General features: G+C 51.9%; 1 protein-coding gene across 2 annotated transcripts in view; it reads right to left on the bottom strand.

Annotated features, from left to right (window-relative positions):
• SCARB1 (scavenger receptor class B member 1) overlaps positions 1-23,085 on the bottom strand; it is a 73,664-nt gene that overhangs the window by 24,767 nt on the left and 25,812 nt on the right. For both annotated transcript variants that reach the window (XM_072722672.1, XM_072722673.1), the window contains exons 2-6: positions 9,709-9,866; positions 7,999-8,140; positions 4,804-5,007; positions 1,876-1,971; positions 210-325 (exon numbers count right to left, since the gene is read on the bottom strand). In XM_072722672.1, the coding sequence (XP_072578773.1) occupies positions 210-325; positions 1,876-1,971; positions 4,804-5,007; positions 7,999-8,140; positions 9,709-9,866 (716 nt within the window). The remainder of the gene's footprint in view (positions 1-209; positions 326-1,875; positions 1,972-4,803; positions 5,008-7,998; positions 8,141-9,708; positions 9,867-23,085) is intronic.

Here is a 23,085-nt window from a genome sequence, read left to right as displayed (position 1 = left end):
GCCTCTCTGGGGCCTGCCAAAGCATCACAACCGCTTTGGCTTTTCATGATGTAACCTAGGAGAACTCAAGACAGTGCCGAGGGCCGACAAAGAGCCAAACTGCTTCCCAACTGCACGCCAAAAGCCACTCAATTAGGCTGTGAGCACCCACAAAGCTGATTTCCGCTGCCCGGGAGGCCCAGCAGGCCTCAGAACATTCCAGCAATTACCGGCAGGCCTCAGGGCTGTAGAATTCCAGCGAGGTCTCAGGAGTCATAAACGGCGCCCACATCTGTCCCGAAGTCCCGTTGATCATGTTGCACTGATCAGAATGCCAGAAGTTGACCTGCAGGGAAGCGTTCAGACCTGGCTCTCAGAAATGCCCTCCTGGGTGCTGCACACCCAAAGTGGGGTGGTGACTGCACAGACCGGGGTCCCAGGGTGAACATGACCACTCCGTCCCAGAAGCCAGTTCCCTCAGGGAGACAGGCCAGCAGCGTGGGAGGCGAGAGAGGGCAGGGCACACAGACAGCCAGGAGCATCGACCTCAGCCCCTCGCTAATGTGGAACCCTGAATGTGCTGGGAACTCAGTAACTTCGTCTGTAAAATCACCCCCATCTCCAAGGGGCACTGTGGGCAGCAGAGGTGGCATCCTCACCTCTCAAGGAGGGAGTCGCTAGACACTTCCTAAAAACAGATAAAGGGGGGGGTACCTGGGGGGCTCAGTGGGTTAGGCGTCTGCCTTCAGCTCAGGTCACGATCCTGGGGTCCTGGGATCGATCCCCGCATCGGGCTTTCTGCTCAGGGGGAGTTGCCTTCTCCCTCTCCCTCTCCCTCTGCCCCTTCCCCCACTCATGTTCTCTCCCTCTCAAATATCTTTAAAAAATAATAATTAAAAACAGATAAAGCAAAGAGGTGACACAGGAAGAAATATATTTAAAATCATAATGATGGCCACCCCGGGGACCGTGGGGTGGGGGGAGCTCTCAAAACAGTAGTTCCCTCTGGAAAGTGAGTCTTGGAAGAAAACCACAGACTTCTCACTTTCTGCACCCCTCCCCCTGCCATCAGAGCAAGTTTGGTCATGTGCGCACGCATATCTGTGCAATGAAAAAACAAGCCAGAGAGGTCGAAGAGGCTCCCCTGGGAATGGTTATTGCCGGCTGCAAATGGCGAGCTGGCCACTCTGTGCACGGCTGGGGGTGTCACTGGGCCCCAGAGCCCCGGTCTTGGCAGCGGCCACCGTGGTGAGCACTCCGTAGCTACCAGCAGCACCATGTACTGTCACTCACGTGCAAGCATCACGAGAAAAAGCTTAAACTTAGGTGGAAAACAGCAAGCTGTGGAACAGTGCACGTGGAATGACTTCATCATGTTCAGAGAAGCAGCAAACCCACCATGTGTCTATGCACACACACACGGGCGTGGAACGGGTCCCAGCGGGCAGGATTCCATACCCACCACTGCCCACCACTGCGTTCCCTCTGTGCGCCAGGGAGCGGGATGGCCGGTGTGAGACATGGTGCAAAGGGGACATGAGATCTGTCCCTCTTGTTTTGTTTTTTTAATGTGAACGTCTTCCTGTGTTTCAAGTGTGATTTTTTTTTTAACTCAATAATATCTTCTAATGCAATGGCTGGTTACAACATCAGTGTGTTACCTTTGAGGTATTTTGTAAATTAGGAACAGAAGGAAAGTAATAACTCACTTCCTGGTACCCACTAGGTGCTAACTAAGTAGAGTTTCCATCCCCCACCCATCCATCCAGATGATGAGCTAGTCGAGCCTTAACCACGGGGGATGCCCCGCCTCCGGGAGCTTCTCCATCACAGATGTGACCACCCTCCAGAGTTTGAAGACAAACAAGGAGCACAGCCAGGTGGCCCTGCCCTCACCTTGCTGAGCCCATTCCACTTGTCCACGAGGTGGATCCTGCTGAAGTCTTTGACCCCCGTGAACACAGTGAAGATCCCAGAATCAGAATTGTTCAGCTGTGGATAACAACAGAGAACACCATCCTTAAACCTCAGGACAGGGGCAAAGGCCCTGGGGCCCAGCCCTCAAGCCCACCCGTTCACTTAGAGGCCATTCCCCGCTGCACCCAGAGGACAGAGGCCTTGATACCTTGTTCAGTGCTGCATCTCCAGGGCCTGAGGACCAAGAAGAGGAAGGCTTTCTAGAAGGGGCACTCCCTTGAAAGCATCCCCATCTTCCTTTCCCAACTCACAGAGAGTCTCCTTCTCCCGGGTGAATAGCAGAATGACCACCTCACCCTCTTCCCCAACTTAAAATAAAGCATGGTCATGTGACCTCTTCAGTCAATGAGACAGAAGTAGATGGGGCGGGGCGGGGGGGCATGCCCTTTCCGGGGTGGAAGCTTTAGGAGCTCAGGCATGCTTTTGTCACCCTGCTTTCTGCTGCGGCATAGGGGTCGTGCAAGTATGTCTAGCTGTGACCTCCCTCAGTCTGAGTCCCTGAGTGGCCACAAAGAACAGAGAGCCTCCTGGTCACCCACACTGACACGGCATATGAACCAGGATCAAGCCACTGACATTCTGGGGCTGCTTACTCCACAGCATGACCTGGTCCCTCCTAGTGGATTTAGGACCCTACACTTACTGAACATGTCCTAGATAGTAAGGCCCAGGCTTTGGCACTGAGGTTCTTCCCTACAAAACACATGTCTAATTTACTGCAAAGACACACAAAGCAGGTGCCTGGGTGGCTCAGTGGTTGAGCGTCTGCCTTCAGCTCAGGTCGTGATCCCGGGATCGTGGGATCGAGTCCTGCATCGGGCTCCCCACAGGGAGCCTGCTTCTCCCTCTGCCTATGGCTCTGCCTCTCTCTGTGTGACACATTAGGGACACATAAAAAAAATACCAAGAGGGCAGCCCCGGTGGCGCAGCGGTTTAGCACCACCTGCAGCCTGGGGTGTGATCCTGGAGACCCGGGATCGAGTCCCACATCGGGCTCCCTGCATGGAGCCTGCTTCTCCCTCCGCCTGTGTCTCTGCCTCTCTCTTCGCTCTCTCTGAATGAATGAATAAATAAATCTTAAGGAAAAAAAAAAATACCAAGAAATGAGTGACTGCGGGGCAAAATCTAGAAGCACCGATTCCCTGAGACCCAGGCGGCTCCCTCCGTGTAACATGTACCGTGTAACGGAATACACATTAAGAATTCAATAGGGTTGTTTACCAGCTGAGTGGCTAAATCAATGACTAGTTGGGCAAACAGGCTCCAGGGCAGGGCCCGGTCTAAAGCCCTGCTCTGGCCTCCTAAGATCTGAGTCATGGCACCCATTCATTCTGAGCTTCACGGGCCTAGACCTAAACCATTACGAGGGAAGAACAGGAGCCCTGAGACGCTGGGAGTGCGAAGAGAGCAAATGTATACATACAGTTAAGCGGCGCCTGAAAAACAGTAGGAGCCCCAAATGCTAGTCTTTATTATTATTGTTATTAACAAAGGCTCCCCCAAAAGGACCCTAGAAGAATAATCATTATAGACAAAGTATATCAGAGACTGACACTTAGTACCCAAAGTCTATTGCTCCCCTTTCCCCTTTGTAACAAAACCCAAACCTTACTCAGGGCATCAGCACAGCAGCTAAGAGGCTACATTTCCCAGCTTCCCTTGCAGCGAAGTGTGGCCCCTTGACTAAATTCTGGCCAGAGGAAATGTAAGTAGAAATTGGTTTTCTCCCTCCCAAAGACGGAGACAGCTGGCGCATGCTGTTTTGTCCTCAACTCCCCTGCCTGCCTCTCCATCCCCAACCACTTCTTTCCTTCCTCTTATGCTTCCTGGTATAATGTGGTAGCTGGTGCTCTCGCAGCCATTTTGGGCCATGTAGTAATCTGGAGTATGAGAGTCACACTGTAAGGATGACAGAGCAAAGAATTCTAGATCCCCAGAGGATATGAAGACACCACATCAACACTAAGCAGTCACTGCTGGAATGTTATTTGGGGGTTTCCATTATACACAAATATATATTACAGGGATGCTCCTCACTTTGTAATAATTTTCATTCATTCACAAGTTTGCAAGATGTTTTCAAAGGAATCATGTCACTTACTCCAAACTTGCCAACTTACCCACACACTCAGAACCTGTCATCCTGGTTAAAAACGTGTTAAGTGTCTATCACATGCCAGGTACAGGATCACAATTTCTCCCTCCCGCTTCCCCCAAGACAGATCAGCAGAGCCCAAAGGGGAGGCTGAGTCTGGAGCAACCCAGAGGGCTCGTTAAAACCTATGGCAGAGGGAGCCGCAGTCCGAAGTCAGACTCTGCATCAGATCACAGCTCAGGCACCCAATCACTACCAGGTGACGGGGGTCACGATAAAGAAAAAAGCAGGCAGCTGAGAGCAACGTTGTAGTCAGCATTTGGGACCTGCCTCCCCAGCAGCCACTCCTTCTCCTGGCAGCAGCCCTCAGCTGTCCATGCCCAGCCCAATCACATCATCTCAACCTGATCAAGCTGCACCTAAATCAATGCCTAGGGTTTTCAGGTATATAAACCAATTGATTCTCTATTTCTAGGGCACCTGTGGCTCAGTGGTTGAGCATCTGCCTTCGGCTCAGGTCGTGATCGGGCTCCCCACAGAGAGTCTGCTTCTCCTTCTGCCTATGTTTCTGCCTCTGTGTCTCTCATGAATAAATAAATAAAATCTTAAAACAAAAACAAATTCTCTATTTGTCTTAGGCCAGTTTGAGTTGGGTCTTCTGCCATTTGCAACCCACTGTCCCCAGGTCCCCAGCCAGGCTGTCAATGGAGAACAAGACACAGGCCCCGAACTTGTCACTGGGCCACACTTACCTCTGCAAATAGCCCAAACTTGCCCTTGAAGGGTAACATGTTTGGGAGGTACTTGTTGATGAGGTGTATGAGGGGGTCCTCATAGCCCCACATGATCTCGCCTATGGTGCGGTTCATGAAGGCACGCTCCCCAAGGGTGCTGAACGCCAAAGTCATGATCAGCTTCAGGCTCATGGGCTTATCTTCCATCATCATCGCCGCAGCCTACAGAGCAAGGGGACACTGCAGGTTACAGGCTAGACACAACTGGCCCACACACCCCTGACTTGAGGCCAGGCCTGAGGCAGGGTTCATCAACGGGAATGAACTTCGGGCCCAGGAAGGTGCCTGCAGCAGATGTGTAGGGTGTCTGGGGCATCCAGAACCATCCTCTCTAATCCTCCAGTAACAGGACCACCTGCGTTACGAGATTCAGGAGAAGTTAACTCCATCCTCAGTCCCAGAGGCAGGCACATGGCAGGGGCCTGGTTTGAGAACGTGTACAGGGCCCAATCAGAGCCACAAGAAGTGGGAAACATTCCACGAGGGCTGTCAGATAGAAGGGAGAGCTTCCTATTCCCTCCTTGAAGGCCATAATCACCCTAAGGGGCAGGTCTGCCAGAGCAGGGCACCAACCCAATCTGGGCAACCCAATCTGCACCCTAGATCAAGCCATACCTGAAACCAGCCAACCTCTGCCTTTTTTGTAACATGAGCCCATAGATTCCCTTTTTGCTCATGATGGTTTGGAGCATCTTTTACTATCCCCTTGTATCCAAAAGAATCTTAATTAAGACTCTACTCCACTTCCTTATAGCTCCCTCCCAAATGCCAAGAGTCCCAAAGATCTGCTCTACCTAATAACTAGGTGCTTAGAATGCAGACGAATTTATTTTTTAATTTCTGTTCTCCTCTGGAGATATTGTCTTGGCACTTGGTTTATTTTTTTAAGGCACCTCATCCTAAGGTAAGAAAGTGAACACAGCCAGCATTTCCTAAAACGTGGGCCAAAGAGGTTGGGTTCCTTGGGAACTCACCAGGATCTCCTTACCATTATAATAATCTTTGAAAGGTAATAAACACAGGATTTTTTAAAATCACAAAAGGATATATAGTACACAACCCTGTCCAACCCCTGTCCTTCCCCTTCCCATTCTTCTCCTCCAAGGCTGCCCACTGCTATCAGTTCTTGAGTATTCCTCCAGAGACATCCACAACCAGAGACCAGCACACTAGGGTCCATGGGCCAAAGCCAGCCCACCACCTGTTTCTGTACAGTCTGAAAGTTAAGGATTTTTTTTTATATTTTCAAATAGTTGGGGAAAAAACAAATATTCAAAAAATCCCATGAAAGTTACATGAAACTCACCTTTGGTGCCCATGAAATAAAGTTTTATTGGAACACAGCCATGCCTACTCATTCATGTTGTCTTTGGCTCCTCTCGCGTTAGCAGGCCGAGCTGAGTAGTTCCAACAGAGACCACGTGGCCCTCAAAGCCTAAATATCTACTATCTGGCCCTTTACAGAAGAGGTTCGCTCACCCCGCTCGAAACATATAAAGAAAAAGCACATGTGTGTAAGTGGGCGTGTGTGTGCAAGTATTTCTCCTTTATAAATAATAAGCGGTGGCACCGTGTGTGGGTTCTGCACCTTGCCTCTCCCTCACGTCAGTGTACCTTGGGGACTGCTCCGCACCACTGCCTGCGGCCCTGCCTCCTACTGCTGGCTGCGTCCTCAGGCACTGCCCGGCCGCAATAAATTCCCACAGTGAAACAAGATGGAACAATATTTAGGTTGTTTCTAGAAGTGTGCTCTGACAATATTGCCACAATGACTACCCTTGAGCGCAAGCATCTTTTCTGTGTTATCCTCTCAAGAGGACACGGCCCTACAAAGGAAATTTTTGAGGTCAAAGCCATGTGCAATTTATATTTAAAGTCAGCATCTTCCAACAGCTCATACCGGTTCTGTTCTTCGTGACTACGTGAGACTGTCCATTTCCACAAATGCTCACAACCCCTGGGGCGCTATCACACAGTCATTGCCAACCTGGTCGGTGGGGGGAAGGTGCCTTCACTGCCAAAAATGAAGGATGTGCCTGGGGGTGGGGAGGAATGGGGAGGCAGCTGTAAGGCTTTGGGATGCACCTATTCTTCTGTCCTGTCCAGCCAATGGATTCAGCAGGCGAGCTCACGTCAGATCCAGAGCCCGGCCCAGCGCCAGCCTTGGGATCACCGGCAAGGAAACAAGGGAATGTGTGTTAGGCCCATAAACGCTGAGCGCTGGCAGAAAGTGAACACAATAGGCCTGAGGCTTCTGTCTCTCTAGAAAGGCCCGCCCCCAAGGTTGGCCCATGGCTGGCGTCTGGGAACTTGGGTTTCGAGGGGGCTCCCAGCACTCCCTGACTGATGGGGGGCTTGTGGTGTCGGGACTATGTGTACAAACAGTGTGCTTCATGCTGACCACCTGGGGATCTGAATCTTGGGAGGAGCCAGGCAGAAGGGGCCTGCGTGACCAGCCCCCAATAAAAGCCCTGGGCACGGAGTCTCTAGTGTTTTCCTTGGCAACAACCGTTCACAGGTGCCACCACAACTCGTTGCTGGGGGAACGAAGGGTGGCCTGTGTGGCTCCCCTGGGACAGCTCATGGAGGCTGGATGCTGGTCTCCACGCCATGTGCTTTTTCTTCCCTTTGCTGCCTTTGCCCTGCTGCCTTTGCCCTTCTGCTGTAATGAATCACAGACGAGAGTGGGACAGCGCACTGAGTCCTGTGAGCCCCCCAGGGAGGCAGCAAGCCTGGAGGGGGTCTCGGGGACCTTGGCACAGCATGGCTAATGGTTAGTGAATCCAGCTACCGCTAGGGTTCTCACCTGCAGAGAACAAAGGCCCTGCGTGCAAATGCTGCAGAAGAGGACATGGCCTGCGGGGGCCCCATGAAGTCCCCCACCAGGACCTCCCTGTGAAGATTCTAGATTTGTAGAGAGAGAAGGGAAAGACAAGGACTTTGGCTGACACCCCCAAACCAGAGCAGAAGGATATGCCTGGGAAACTCAGCGGGCGGCAAGCCGGGTCCCAAGAGCCACAGGCTGTACCCCCCCAACCCTAACACTGAGCGCCAGCCCGGGCAGGGGGAGGGGGCAGGCGAGAAGAGAGATGGAAGCCCTTGGGGGCAGAGATGAGGGCTGGGGCCAGGGGCGCGGCCGGGGGGCAGCCTTACCAAGACCAGGATGTTGGGCATGACGATATAGTCGCTCTCTAAGCCATGGGATTTGTCGGGCTGGAACTGGAAGCTGCGATACTCAAGGAATGACACTGTGTCATTGTCATTGAAGGTGATGTTGCTCTTGTGTCTGAACTCCCTGTGGGCAGGGAAGTCGGTGGTCAGCGGGCCCTCGCAGCACAGGGACAGGGCGCTTGCCAGGAGCCCCCCAAAGAGCACCCCAATCCCAACATGTTCCTCCCCCAGGCCAAGCACCACATCCTTCACAGACTCCCCAGTGCATGCGTGCACCTGCTTCTCCGAGGGAGATCGGTAGCACAGTGGTTAGGAATGTGCACTCTGGAGCCAGAGGGCCCAGGCTCTAATCCTGTTTCCATTACTCACTTCCAGGGCCTCTGTTTTCCCATCTATAAAATGGGGGTGATAACCAGACCCACTTCACAGGGCCGTGGTGAGCACGGAGTGGGTCAGTGCACGTTAAGTACCAGCTGCATTACATGCTCTTGCTCTGCAATCCATTCTCCACAAAGTAGCCAGAGAATCTTTGAAAAGTAGAAATCAGATCATGTCTTCCTCTCCCCAGCAACTCTCCCTTGTATACTGGATAAAATCGAGCTCCTAAGGTGGCCTCCGAGATCCCCACACCTGACCCCATCCAATGCCTGGGCCTCACCCTCTGCCACTCTTCCCCTCACTCATACCACACCAGCCACTCAGGCCTTCTCCTTTCCGGACTACCAGACTCTGCCTGACTCAGGGCCCTTGCACTGGCTGCCGCCTCTGCCTGGGGCCCTCTTCCCCCTACATTTTCACACGGTGGCACCCCCTTCTCACCACCCACGTTCAGGGAAGTGTCCCCTTGACAGAGGTCCTCCCTGACTCTCCAGTTAGACCAACTCTGTCCACGCCCCTCCCTCCAGCACTCTCCATGCTTCACCTTCCTTGCTCTCACCACACTTATGATCACCTGATTTGTTCACATGATTACTCTCTCCCATGTCAGCTCTGTCAGGCAGGGGCTTGGATCTGCCTTTCACAGTGACCGGCACAGTGCCCAGTACACAGGAGGTGCTCAATATATGCTTCCAGAATGAAGAAATGAACATGAACTTTGGCAAACCAACACAGAAGCCTTCCATGGACAAGCTCCGCCGGGATGGCAGTTCTGCAACGGGGTTCATCCCAGAAAGCGGGATGGGCGGGAGCCTGGAATCAGGCCTTATACCAGAACAGTCCTCCTTCATCTCTTGGAAAACTGCTCCAGGCGATACAACAAGCTGCGCTCTCCCAAAGACTGTGACCAAGCGAAGAGGCCGTGGCAGCAGTGGTAATAATGTGCTGGCAAGGAACGTTTCCTGGGCACGTACTGCATACCAAGCCCTGTGCTAAGGGCGCCCCACTTTCTGATCCACTCCTCATAACGCCCTCTCCCATGGTGGAGACTGTCATCCTCATTTTACAGATGGAGAAACTGAGGCACGGGGAAGGCATGCCCTTTGCCTGATTGCAGGAGGTTGCTCTCCAGAGTGCCAGGTCTTGACCACCAGAACACCAGCTTGGGGGAAGCAGACTGACTTTGTGCAAACCCCTCCACAACTAGGGGCCTCGGTTTCTTTTTCTGTAAAGTGGGGAAATGACCCTCAACCCTACAAAGACTACCCGCCTGGGAGACCCAGTCCACCCCAGTTCAGCCCCCTCCATCCTCACCTGTACACGTAGGGCCCGCGCTCCCGCACCTGCGGCTTCTGCCCCAGGAGCACTGCATCGGGGTTGACAACGTCGAAGAAGTAGACGGACAGGTAGAAGGGGACAGGGATCTCCTTCCACATGTTGAAGGACAGGCTATTGGGGTCGATGCGCACATTCTGCAGGGGGAGCAAAACAAACAGGGCCATGAGGAGGGTGTGTGGAGGCCCCCGCCAGGGCTGCCCAGAGCCAGCCTGCATGGCCAGGCCCCGCCAGTGCATCCGGGAGGTGGCTCCTGGGTGGCGGGGAAGCTCTGCACACGCGCTGCTCCAGAGTGTCAGTTCACAGCCAATGTATTCCTGCTGCTACTTTTTTAAATGTGTTTTAGTAACAGAAGCCTGATCAGAGATCAGGAGGTAGCTACAGCCAGGCTGCGGGATTATGGGCTCCCTGAGGCCGAGTGCATCATTCATTCATTCACGCTACGGAGCATCTACTACGTGCCAGGCATGTTTCTAAGGGCTGGGGATAAATGAGTGAACGAGACAGACCCCAATCCCAACTCTGTAGTGTCTTTAATCTACCAGGTATGAAACACGAAGGCACAACAGGTACTGTGTGAGAGGCAGGGCGCGGGGAAGAAGACTGCAACTTTAAACAGTAGTCACACAAGCAAAACACAAGCAAAAACAACAAAATAAAAACAAAAGGCAGTGAGGGGAACACATGGATTTGGCAGGGCGGGGGTGGGGGTGGTAATTCCACATAGAAGCAAGGCCAGTGCAAAGGCCCTGAGGCAGGGAGGTGCCAAGACAGAGCCAAAGAAAACAGGTCTGCAGCTTGTCTGTCAGATACACAGATACACTGGCCTCTAATCCCTGCCTTGCTCCTCAGCTCTACAAGCCCTTGCTGCAGTGTCACAAGGAGGTTCCCTCTCATACCACCCAATCCCCCCCAACATGGCCGGCCACATCATGGGCCCCACAAGGCTCAGAGTCTGGGTCTGACACAGTGACCCAGGCCATCAGATAGATACCTGATACCACAAAGCTAAGCATCCTCGGTAGCAAGCACCACCTTCCATGTTCCTTTGAACATGGCCTTCCAGGGCAAGGAAGCCACCTCTACTGTCCCCAAATAGCCAAAACCAACGGGCAGAGAGACTCCAGAGGAGGTGGAAGGCAGGAGCTGGCTGGTCAGGCCCAGCCCCGTGTCCCCAATGAGCAGACTCTGGGAAGGAACAAATAAGGAAGTAGCCAGATCCCAGGGCCACAGGGGCAAGATGGTCACCTCCTGAGCCTCAGTTTCCCCATGTGTACAATGGAAACCAATGACTCTGTAGCCTCAGCCATATCTCACTTGACCAACATGATGCTTAAGTGAAGAAAAGTTGAATTAATTGCCAAGAATAAAAAACTGGAAGATTTCACATAAAATCTGGAGTTTTTTGGGGTATAATAATCATTTGCTAAACACATCTTCCTACCAGCCATGGAAGCCACAGGATCATTTTTATATCCAGAGCATCTAACACATACAAATCAAGGTGACTCATAAACATGATTTGGACAAAGCAACAAAGACTCTGTGGAATCTCCCTATTGTTTCTATACCAACAATTTTTTTTTCAAGATCAAACACACCCAGGGGCCAATCGAATGCACACCTTCAGGCCATAGTTGGGACACGGGCCACCCCTTTGCCACGCCTGTTGCAGCACATCGCCAGCACCATCAACTGGAAGAGGGTGACCTCCTCATTTTTTTTTAAGATTTTATTTATTTATTCATGAGAGACCCAAAGAGAGAGAGAGAGAGAGAGAGGGGGGGGCAGAGACACAGGCAGAGGGAGAAGCAGGCTCCATGCAGGGAGCCCGATGTGGGACTCGATCCTGGGACTCCAGGACCATGCCCTGGACCGAAGGCAGATGCCAAACCACTGAGCCACCCAGGGATCCCCTTCCCCATGTTTCTAATGGGGAAACGGAGGCCTGGAACGGTTGGGTGGCTCTCCCCAGGCCCCACACAGCAGGTCTGACAGCAGAGGTGACCCTCCCAGACCCCGGGGACACGGGCTTGGTGAGTGGAATTCATCCTCAGGTGAGCAGCTGCTGGGCTGGCATGGGGTCCACCAAGGATGGAAACTCTCAAATCTTCAACAGGCCCAAAGGGAGGAGTAAGAGGGAGCTAGTCCCGTCATGCCCTCTCCGCCATACCCTCCCCCAGAGAAAAGACACTCACAGGGCTAGTAACTGGGGGTCCCTGTCTGGCCTGGCTTCCGCCAGGACACTCCACCAAGAGAAAACACATCAGACCCAGTTCCTTCTTCTTCTGTGTGTGTGTGTGTGTGTGTGTGTGTGTGTGTGAGAGAGAGAGAGAGAGAGAGAGAGAGAGAGATAAAAATATGTAACATAAGACCTACCCTCTTAGCAAATATTTAAGTGTAGGATGCAGTCTTTTTTTTTTTTAAGATTTATTTATTTATGATAGACACAGCAAGAGAGAGAGAGGCAGAGACACAGGCAGAGGGAGAAGCAGGCTCCATGCAGGCAGCCCGACATGGGACTTGATCCGGGATCTCCAGGATCACGCCCCGGGCCAAAGGCAGGCGCTAAACCGCTGGGCCACCCAGGGATCCCCCTGGATGCAGTCTTCTTAACTGGAGACACGATGGTGTACGGTAGGCAGGTCTCCAGGCTTACTCGTCTTGCATAACTAAAGCAATAATAACAATCACATAGAAAGTTTTGGAGGTGACAGATATCTTTATGCATAAGTTGTGGTGATGGTTTCGAGGGTGTATACTTATCTGCAAACTCATCAAGTTGTATACATTAAATATCTACATTTTTTAAAAAATATATCAATCATACCTCAACTAAGTGGTTTTTAAAAAGACAGTTTCCTGGGGCGCCTGGGTAGCTCAAGCAGTTGAGCGTCCGACTCTTGGTTTCGGTTCAGGTTGTGATCTCAGGGTCATGAGATGGGGCCCTGTGTCCAGCTGTGTTCGGCGTGGAGCCCGCTTAGGATCCTCTCTCTCCCTCCCCCCCTGCCCCATGAGTGCGTGCACACTCCCTCTCTCCCTCTCTCTAAATATAAATAAAAATTTTTAAATAAATAAATAGAATAAAATAAAATAAAATCGTTTCTGGTTCCTGCCTCGCTCCCCAGCCCTGTTGCTCATCTGGACCCGGAGAAGTTTTCAGAACTCCAGAATCCCTCATCCACTGTCCAGCTCACTCTGCTTTGGGGACAAATCACAGCCAAAGAAATGAGTCACCAGATAAAGCCACATGTCCCCCCATCTCTCTCCAACAAAAGGGTGCTCCGGGCTCTGGGGCACTGGCTCGCAGTGAGTATTCGGATGACCCAGCTCTGCCTTCTGGCTGGGTGACAGCGGATAAGTCACTGCTCCTCCGTGAGCCTCATTCTCTTCATCCGTAGAATGGGCACAATGCTAGGGTTTACCTCGCAGAGCCGCTGTGAGGTTTTACGTAATTTATCCAGGTAAAATGCTTGAACAGGATATAGCCGAGCCCCAGCGACTGGAAGGTCAGCCAGGTAGCGACTGCCTCGTCTTGTCCTCCTCCCCATCACTGTCACCGCCCCACCCCCACCCCAGCTGGGGACAGACTTTGCACTGATTTTGATCAGCATCGGAGTGGAGGCAACTGGACCAAGCAGCTGATTAGATAGCAGTGCTGGCCAAGCTCACAGCCTTTCACCTGATGTGGCCGATTCTATCCCCACCCCTTCCCCCCAAGGTCAAAGACCACAGCCCAGAGTACAAAGACTGGAATAGAAGACACCACTGCCTCTCATCCAACCAGACCCTCCGAGCCCGTTCCTGGACAGTCAGCAAGGCCGCCCGGAAGAGGGAACATGAGAGCAGAGTCCTGAAAAAGAGTGAGTTGGACTTTGCCAGGGAAGAGGACGGGGAGGGCATTCCTGGAGGGGCCACAGCCTGCATACAGGCTCTCAAGCCTTTGGAGCATGACTACTTTAATGCCCATCTATAACGAATATGTTTCCAAAACACATTTTAAAACTCAAGTGTCGGGATCCCTGGGTGGCGCAGTGGTTTGGCGCCTGCCTTTGGCCCAGGGCGCGATCCTGGAGACCCGGGATCGAATCCCATATCAGGCTCCCGGTGCATGGAGCCTGCTTCTCCCTCCGCCTGTGTCTCTGCCTCTCTCTCTCTCTCTGTGACTATCATAAATAAATAAAAAATTTAAAAAAAAATTTAAAAAAAAAAAATAAAACTCAAGTGTCCATCAACAGACAAATGAACTGCCACATACGCAAACAACGAAGCACCGCTTGATCACAAGCAGGAAACGACGACCCACCGTCCGCCACACCGATGAACCTCCAGCGCATGTTAAGTAACAAAAGCCAGATGCAAAAAGCGACACACAGTATGATTCCATTTCCAGGACAGCTGGAAAAAGGAAAACATTCAGGACAGAAGCCAGCTCAGTGGTTGCCAGAGCTCGGGTGCAGGTAGGGGACCAACTGCAAAACAGCATCAAGAAACTACGCGGGGGTCACGAACACAACCCATCTCTTAATTTCAGGTGCCACACAGGCGAGGTGTACACATCTGATAAAACTCAGCGGGCCGCACACCTAAAAGGATGAACGTATGGGTGTACCATGAAAACATTATGCTGGCATTTCTTTTTTTTTTTTTTTTTAAGATTTTTATTTATTTATTCATGAGAAACATACAGAAAGAAGCAGAGGCAGAGGGAGAAGCAGGCTCCATGCAGGGAGCCCGACGTGGGACTCGATCCCGGGTCCCCAGGATCAGGCCCTGGGCTGAAGACAGCCCTAAACTGCTGAGCCACCCAGGCATCCCTATGCTGGCAGTTCTTGATGCTTTAGTGATTTGTGATTCACGTACAAGTCACCCACTTACAGTGTCTAGTTCAGTGGCTTAGATGTATGCACAGAATTGTGCCAACACCACCACTGTCTATGCCCAGTACATATTCATCACCCAAAACAAAACCCTGTCCCCGTTAGCATTCCCCTCCCTCCCCTAGTCCCTAGCACCCCCTCACCTACTTTATAAATTTTCCCTTTTTTCTGATAAAAGAATCATACGAGTCGTCCATTTATGTCCAAAATACCCTGTTTCTTAAAAACAAGCAGAGGAGGACACCTGGGTGGCTCAGCAGTTGAGCATCTGCCTTCGGCTCAGTGTGTGATCCCAGTCCTGGAATTGAATCCCGCATCAAGCTCCCCACAGGGAGCTTGCTTCTTCCTCTGCTTGTGTCTCTACCTCTCTGTGTCTCTCATGAATAAATTTTAAAAATCTAAATTTTAAAAAATTAAAAATTAAAATAAAAACAAGCAGAGGCCACATGTGGCTTCTTTCCCCCAGTATCATGTTTTCGAGGTTCATCCATAACACTCATGTTTTTTAAGAGCGCTCTGTCAAGGTTCATCAAATGTTAACACCTCTCTTGTCTGACAACCAAAATCAAGAGATGGAACATATTTTCGTCGCCTGTTAAAAAGCGTGTGCATGAGCACACCCGTGTTCACTGCAGCACTATTCACAGCAGCCCGACCAACAGGCAAACACAGTGTAGTACCTGCATTCTATGGGACGTTCCTCAGTCCTAACAAGGAAGGTGAGGCCAATACCTGCCACACCACGGATGAACCCAGAGAACAGTATGCTGAGTGGAACAAGCCAGTCACAGAAGAACAAATCCTGTGATCTCACTTATACAAGGTCCCTAGATATATGAAACTTCTATTCTATTCCATTCCGTCTGTAAGATGCTGGCCCTTATAAATGCAGGCACACTCCTGCCCCAGGGCCTTTGCACTAGCTATTCTTTCCACCGCTAATGCTCTTCCAAAGGTGGCCACATAGTCAAATCTCCCACCTGATCTACCCCCCAAATTCCTAAGCTCCCTTAACCTGCTGATGGTCCTTGTCGCTTATAATTACGTCTACTGTTCCTTCTCTGTCTCCCCCGCTAGGTCATAGCCTCACAAGGACACGATCTTCATCTGCTTTGTTTGTTGATTCGCTGGGCCCAGAACAGTGCTTGGTACCCAAACTTTTGCTGAGTCAACAAGCAACGTGAGCTCTGGAGCAACTAATGTCAACGTGAAAATGTCTAAAGAGTGGTTACCTGCCTCCTCCTTTGTGTGGGTTTTAAACAGCTCCTACTTGAGAGAGAATTTTTTTTTTTTTTTTAAATACATAGAGAGCATGGCCTACTTGGGCCCCAGCTTGGGCCAGGACAGCAGTTCAGGGGACACAGGATGGCCAAAGTGACAATTTTAGCTATTAGTCTATGGTTCAATTAAGTAAATCTGTACAATTACAATTGGATGGGAAAATTTTCTGGACCTCATAGGCCAGGCCACAGCCTGAGGACAAGGTCAATGGGTGTTGCAGCTCAGGCCACCCTCCAGCAAGGGTAGTCTCCATGGGCTCCTCCATCAGCCCCCAGCTCCCCCCCAAGGTGGGCAGGGAGGGGCTCCAGACACTGCCCAGGGAGAGCAGAACAGCAGTCCCAAGGCAGAGTGGGGGAGCAGGAGAGGAGCCCTGCCCTCCACAGAGAGGCCTGGGCAGGGGGGGGGGTCAGCTCTGCCCTCCACAAAGAGGCCTGGGGGGGGGACCCTGAGTCAGCCCTGCCTCCACAGAGAGGCCTGGCAGGGGGAACCCTGAGTCAGCCCTGCCCTTCAGAGAGAGACCTGGAGGGACCCCAGGTCAGCCCTACCCTCCACAAAGAAGCCCGGGACCCCAGGGAAGGCAGAAGAGGCCAGGGACTCATGTGCCTGTCGTTCCAGGGAACTCAGACCTTCAGCCTGGCCTCCAGGATGGAGCTGGGATAAGCTCTGAGCTGCGAGCAGCAGAGGCTGAGAGGGGCCCCATGACCCCCAGGACCTTCAGTGCCCCTTGGCCACCAGTGGCAAAGCACGGGACCTCCATTTGGAGCCAAAAAAGCATCTCTCGCCAGATCCAAAGAGCCAGGAAGTCCCAGCCCCCTGCTAAAACCAGGCTCCAGAGCCCTCACCAGGCCCATCTCCCAGCACCAAGGCCTCTGCATCACCCCTGGGGCAGTTCTCACAAGGTCACCCCTGGGGGGTCCCAACTTGCTCTTCCTGCCCCCAGAGGCTGCGGTGGTCCCTGGGCATGGCCACGGCCCTCCAGCCTCTGCCTCCTTGTGATCTTGCCTTCCTGTCTCTGTGTCCCTGTGCTTGTAGAAGGAATTCTCACTGGATTTAGGGCCCACCTGCTCCTTATCTTAATTTCTTCTGCAAAAGCCCTAATTTCTTTTTTTAAAAGATTTTATTTATTAATTCGTAAGAGAGGCAGGGACACAGGCAGAGGGAGAAGCAGGCTTCCTGAGGGGAGCCCGATGTGGGACTCAATCCTGGGACCCCAGGATCACACCTTAAGCCAAGAGCAGATACTCAACCACTGAGCCACCCAGGTGCCCCCAAACCCTATTTTCAAATAAGGTCACATTCACAGGTAATGGGTTAGAACTTGGACATATCTTTTCCGGGGGAACGGGGGATGCTACAAAGTCCAATACGGGGCTAAGACCAAGGCAAAGCTAAATGACCTGAGCGTCACTTGAACCCGCACTGGCCAGACTGGCATCCTGGTCCAAAGTTCCCAGGGCCCGTCCTCACTCCCCTGACGCCAGAGAGAATGGGGAAATGAGGCTGGGGTCCTACGTCAGTGCTCCCCTTGGCACACCCACCAGACCCCACAAGGCTCCTCAAGCTCACTGCAAGGCAGGAAGGTCCCCAACGACTTCCAGGGTCCTAGATAGTCGTGGAAAGATGCACCATGCACCCCAACCATTCACCGGCTCCCTAAACACCCACGGGACACACGCTGGGGGCCCAGCAGCATCCTGAGCACAGGAGATGCCCCAGAGAAGATAGCAGCAAGGTCCAGCCCTGGTGGAGGTGACACCCCTGGGGCCAGGGGCACTGATGAACACCAGATAAACAAATCCTTGCAGGACATAACTTCAGGCCCTGAGGACACTGGGAAAAAAGAAAGCCAGAGGGAGAGTAAGAGGGCCGACCTGTCAAAAAAGGCAATCCAGGAAGGCCTCTCTGAGGAGGAGCATTGCAACAGAGGCTGAAGAAGTTGCAGCCTCCAGAAGCAACTGACGTACTAAGAAAAAAAAATTTTTTTTAAGATTTTATTAATTTATTTGAGAGAGAGAACATGACCAGGAGGGAGAGGGAGAAGCAGAGTCCCTGCTTCCCCAAGCAGGGACTTTATTTTTCATTTAATCAACACACATGTGGGCTTTTCTTTGTTTAAAGAAGCCCAGTGTAGAAACTCCCAAGGTGCACACCCTTGGTTACCCAGAAACTCCCTGTCCACAGGAGGGGTCGGTGGTGCAGCTGCAGGGTTGGGCCGCCGATGGTACAGACCTGCCCGCCCAGGCAGCAGCCACCTGCCAGGTGCTGCTACCGAGTGCTCCAAGGTGTCGAGTCCAGCAGGGATGGGCCTGGTATAAGTTACAGGCCAGCTTTGTCCAAAAAGAAAAAGAAAAAAAAGCCGTAGTGCTTGGGTGGCTCAGTCAGTGAAGCGTCTGCCTTCAGCTCAGGTCATGATCTCAGGGTCCTGGGATCTACTCCCGTGTCAGGATCCCTGCGCAGTGGGGAGTCTGCTTCTCCCTCTCCCTGTGTCCTTGCTTGTATGCTTTCTCTCAAATAAATAAGCAAATCTTAAAAAATACATAAGCAAATAAGTAAAATCTTAGAAATAAGTAAAATCTTTAAAAAAAGAAAGCCAAAGAATATACATTTATCTCATCAATAATTGTTTTTATTTTTATTTTATTTTTTATTTTTTTAATAATTGTTTTTATATTGATCACACGGTGAGCTGATATTTTGGATGCACTGGGTAAATAACACTAATTTCACCTGTTTCTTACTCCTTTTCTTTTTTTTTTTTTTTTAAGATTTTATTTATTTATTCATGATAGACATAGAGAGAGAGCAAGAGAGAGGCAGAGACACAGGCAGAGGGAGAAGCAGGCTCCATGCCAGGAGCCCAACGCGGGACTCGATCCCGGGACTCCACGATCACGCCCTGGGCCAAAGGCAGGCGCCAAACCGCTGAGCCACCCAGGGATTCCCCATCTTACTCCTTTTCTCATGTAGCTCCTAGAAAATTCCAAATCAGGGATGCCTGGGTGGCTCAGCAGTTGAGCGTCTGCCTTTGGCTCAGGTTGTGATCCCGAGATCCTGGGATTGAGTCCCACACTGGGCTCCCTGTGAGGAGCCTGCTTCTCCCTCTGCCTATATCTCTGCCTCTCTCTGTGTCTCTCATGAATAAATAAATAAAATCTTAAAAAAAAAATTCCAAATCACACAAAGCCCTAGCATTCGTGGTTTGTACTATCTCCCTAAAAGTGGCACAGGTGTGGACACACCCGACAGGGCCCCACCTCCACTTTCCTGGCTCTGAGGCCTCTAGCAGTGTCTTAGCGCCTCAGCTTTCCCGTCTGCAGCATGGGAATAGTAACCGCCCCTACTTGGGGGAGCTGTGGATGAGATTTAGCACCGGGAGCCAAAAGTGCATGCAGCAGGTGCTCAACGTGAGGTAGCTTCAAGTATGAATCCCTGTGCTCGGTATTCAAGGCCTCACCTCGTTCTCCCCACACCAGTCCACTCTGGAAAGGCAGCTCAGCCCCACTCCCACAGCACTTGCCCCTGTGCCCGGGATCCCAGGGCACCCAAACCATAGCCCCACTCATCAGGTGCCACCTCCCCTGAGACATCTTCGGGAACTCGCTGAAACAAGTCTGGCTGGTCTGATCATCATCCTGCGCACAATCACCCACCCCGTGCTAGATGCTATACTGGGAATCTGAGGACACGAGGATGCACCAGATGGGACCTCTGGCCCTGAGAAGCTGGGGGACACACGGGGAGCCGGGAGCCATATGAGCCATCTGTAGAGCAGCATTAGGTAACTTGTGCCTGCCTCACCTCACTGGATTCTCTAAGGCTCATTTAACAGATACAGCCGTGGAGGCTTGAAGGCCAAGTGTCTCCCGGAGGTCACAGGCAGGGGGAGACCGACCCATGGGTTCCGTCCCCACACTGGCCGCATCCTTACCCGCCTCTCCCACCGAGCTCAGGGCAGCCCCAGGAAATAATCATTAACTTGACCCGGCCATTGAATTGCAAAACCTAATCCCTGCCCCAGCGATAAGATGGAACAGGCTCCAGAGAAACACTTGGGAGCAGGTGAGCCCAGAGGCCCAGAGGCAGGCCTGGCCCAGTTCTGAGCCGGGTGGGCCCTGCCCGCTGCAGATGGGCCGCACGTCGCTTACCGCCTCCTGCATCCCGGGGCTGGGAGGCGCGCCCTGGCCCTGCACGCGGCCCGCGAGCTCAGGGAGGACCAGAGCATGTGCTGAGTCAGTCTGAGGCCTGGGAACACCGCACCCTTCCTACTGTTCCCCTCTCTTCTAGTTTTGTTTTTTTCTTTTTAAGATTTTATTTATCTATTCATGAGAGACAGAGAGAGAGAGAGAGAGAGAGAGAGGCAGAGACACAGGCAGAGGGAGAAGCAGGCTCCATGCTGGGAGCCCGACGCGGGACTCGATCCCGGGACTCCGGGATCACACCCTGGGTAGAAGGTGGCGCTCAACCTCTGAGCCACCCAGGCATCCCTCTCTTCTGATTTTTAAAGACAATTAAAAGAAAAGGTGTTTATAGGAAACCCAAGCAGTTTGCAAAGACCACGGGGTGAGTTTCCTCCGAGCCATCCCGGGCTCCTCAACTTCCCTTCCACCCAACACCTTTCCATCAGCATGTCTTGGCTGTGCTCTCTCCAAGACATGCTGAAGTCCATCCACTTCTCTCCAACACCACGTCGCACCCAGCCCTGCTTGCTTGGACTGATGCGCTAACTTCGACACTGGTTTTCCTGCTTCTGCTCTTGCTCCTGGTCTGCTCTACATCCAGGATCAGAGTTATGCTTCTAAAAGATAAGTCAGCTCATGTCATTCCCCTGCTCAAACACCTCCCATGGCTCCCTATTTACCTCAGAATAAAACCCAAATCCCTGATAGTGACCTGATATGAGGTCTTGAGTGACCTGGCTCCCTATAACCACTGCAATCCGTCCTCCCAATCAACTACCTCACTGCTCCTGAGCCCACCAGGCAAGCTTCTGCCATAGGACCTTTGCACTGACTGCTTGCTCGCCCGGGGCAATCTTCCCTCCCATGTCTTCATACGGGGCTTCATTGGTGACCCCCTTACCCTTACATCTAAAGTCACCTTCTCAATGAGAACTTCCCTGAACACTCTTCATTCCCCTCAACAATATTTACTGAGTTCCCACTACATATCAGGCTCTAAGTATGGGGATTGTTGTGGCGAATGAAAAGGAAAAAAAACATCCTTTCTAAAATGGCCTTTCCATAGTCACATTCTATCCACCACCCTGTTTTGTCTTCCCGGCATTATCAACCTCACAAATGCCTATGTATTTGTTGACGAGTTCCCCCTCCTGCTGCCTGGACTGCAGTCATGATGGATGGAGCTACAGCAGCCACCTTAGATCATGAGGCAACCTTGAGAACAGAAGCTACAAATAGTGTAACAAATAGAAGTAACAATAGTGTACAAATAGAAGTAACAAAGGATAGTGGAACAGAAAGATAGGAGACTAGATCCCCACAACCTCTTGGAGCCACCCCACTACTCCTAGGCGGTCTAGTCGTCGTCGAAGTGTCCATGAAACTCACAGTGAGATTCTCCAGCCTTCATTGGAATAGCTAACACACACACACACACACACACACACACACACACACACACACAAATGACAACAAATGGTGGCCCAGAATGGAGCAACCAGAATGCTCACACTGCTGGTGCAAGAGTAAGAGGCGCATCACTGGAAAACGTTTGGCATTATCTGCTAAAGTAGAACAGGCTTTTGCCCCATGAGAGAGCAATGCCACTCCTAGGGTTTTCCTCAGAGAAATGAAAACACACATCCATGCACGCACAAATGTCAACAGTAGCTTCACTCATAACAGCCCCAACCTGGAAACACAAATGTCCACAAGCAAGGGAAAGGATGACAAGTGGTGGCATGTTCAGACAATGCGATGCCACCCAACAGAGAAAAGGAGTGGACGCTGGATGCCCACAATGACACACAGGAACCAAGCACCACGTCAACCAACAGAAGCTCGACACAGGAAAACGTGCCGGAGGAGTCCGTTCCAGCAACGATCCCACGAGCGGGCAAAGCTGCAGTCTGGTGACAGAGGTGGGGGCAGCTGTACCCCAGGGCAAACACTGACAGAGGAGGAGAAGGACTGCCTTCGGCAGGTGATCCAGACGAGCATGACAAGCATGTAAACCTACATAAAAATTCATCCACTGCTACAGCTGACACTGTGTACTCCCCTGTATGGGTGTTAAAATCTAATTTTTTTTAAAAAAAAGATTTTATTTATCTATGAGACAGAGAGAGAGAAGGAGAGAGACAGGAGGGTGTGCACAAGCAGGGGGAGGGGCAGAGGGAGAGGGAGAAGCAGGCTCCCCACTGAGCAGGGAGCAATCTCAGGACCCCGAGATCATGACCTGAGCTAAAGGCAGGCGCTTCACCAACTGAGCCCCCCAGGTGACCCGAAATTCTGATTTTTAAAAAGAGAAAAATTAAAGCAAAAAATATTCAAGGTGGAGGTGAGCGCTTCTCAGAAGGTAAGCACAGCCTAAGCCCACAGAGGCCCAGCAAGGGTGCTGGTGTCCCAACAAATCCGATTTCTGGGAGACCAGCGAGGAGGCTGCAAGGGACCAGGACAGAGAGGAGAGGCAGAGGGCCGTCCCTACAAGCAAAGGGGCCCCAGCCCGATGGCCACAGCTGCCTCCCTGCCTGCTCCTCACCCTGCCCTCCTCTGCCTACGCACAGGAGCCCCCCAGAACTTCCTGGGACTCACTTTCTCATCTGTGCCACAGGGACTAGAAACGGGACCTACCCCAACTGTGACATCAGGCTGACACAAAGTGGTGAGAAGCACATGTTGCCTCTGTGTCTTCCTCCCAAAAACCCAGAATTCTGGTCTAATCCCGAGAAAAACATCATACGAATCCCAATAGAGGGATATCCTACAAAATCCCTGAGCTTTCCATATCCAGGTCACCAGAAACAAGGAGAGTCTGAGAAGCCGTCATGGCCTAGAGGAGCCTGGGGAGACACTGTGACCGGAGGTGACAAGGGCTCCCACGTAGAATCCTGGCGCGGAGAAAGGGTATTAACTAAAAACCCAGGCAAGCCAGAGTGTGGACCCCAATCAACACCAACACATCATCGTCAGTCCACTTACTGGGACGAGCCGGTCACCCTGATGAAAGGTGTTAG

This window comes from Vulpes vulpes, chromosome 10, assembly GCF_048418805.1.
Source record: "Vulpes vulpes isolate BD-2025 chromosome 10, VulVul3, whole genome shotgun sequence".
NCBI lineage: Eukaryota > Metazoa > Chordata > Mammalia > Carnivora > Canidae > Vulpes > Vulpes vulpes.
This window is presented reverse-complemented; position numbering and strand designations above follow the sequence as displayed.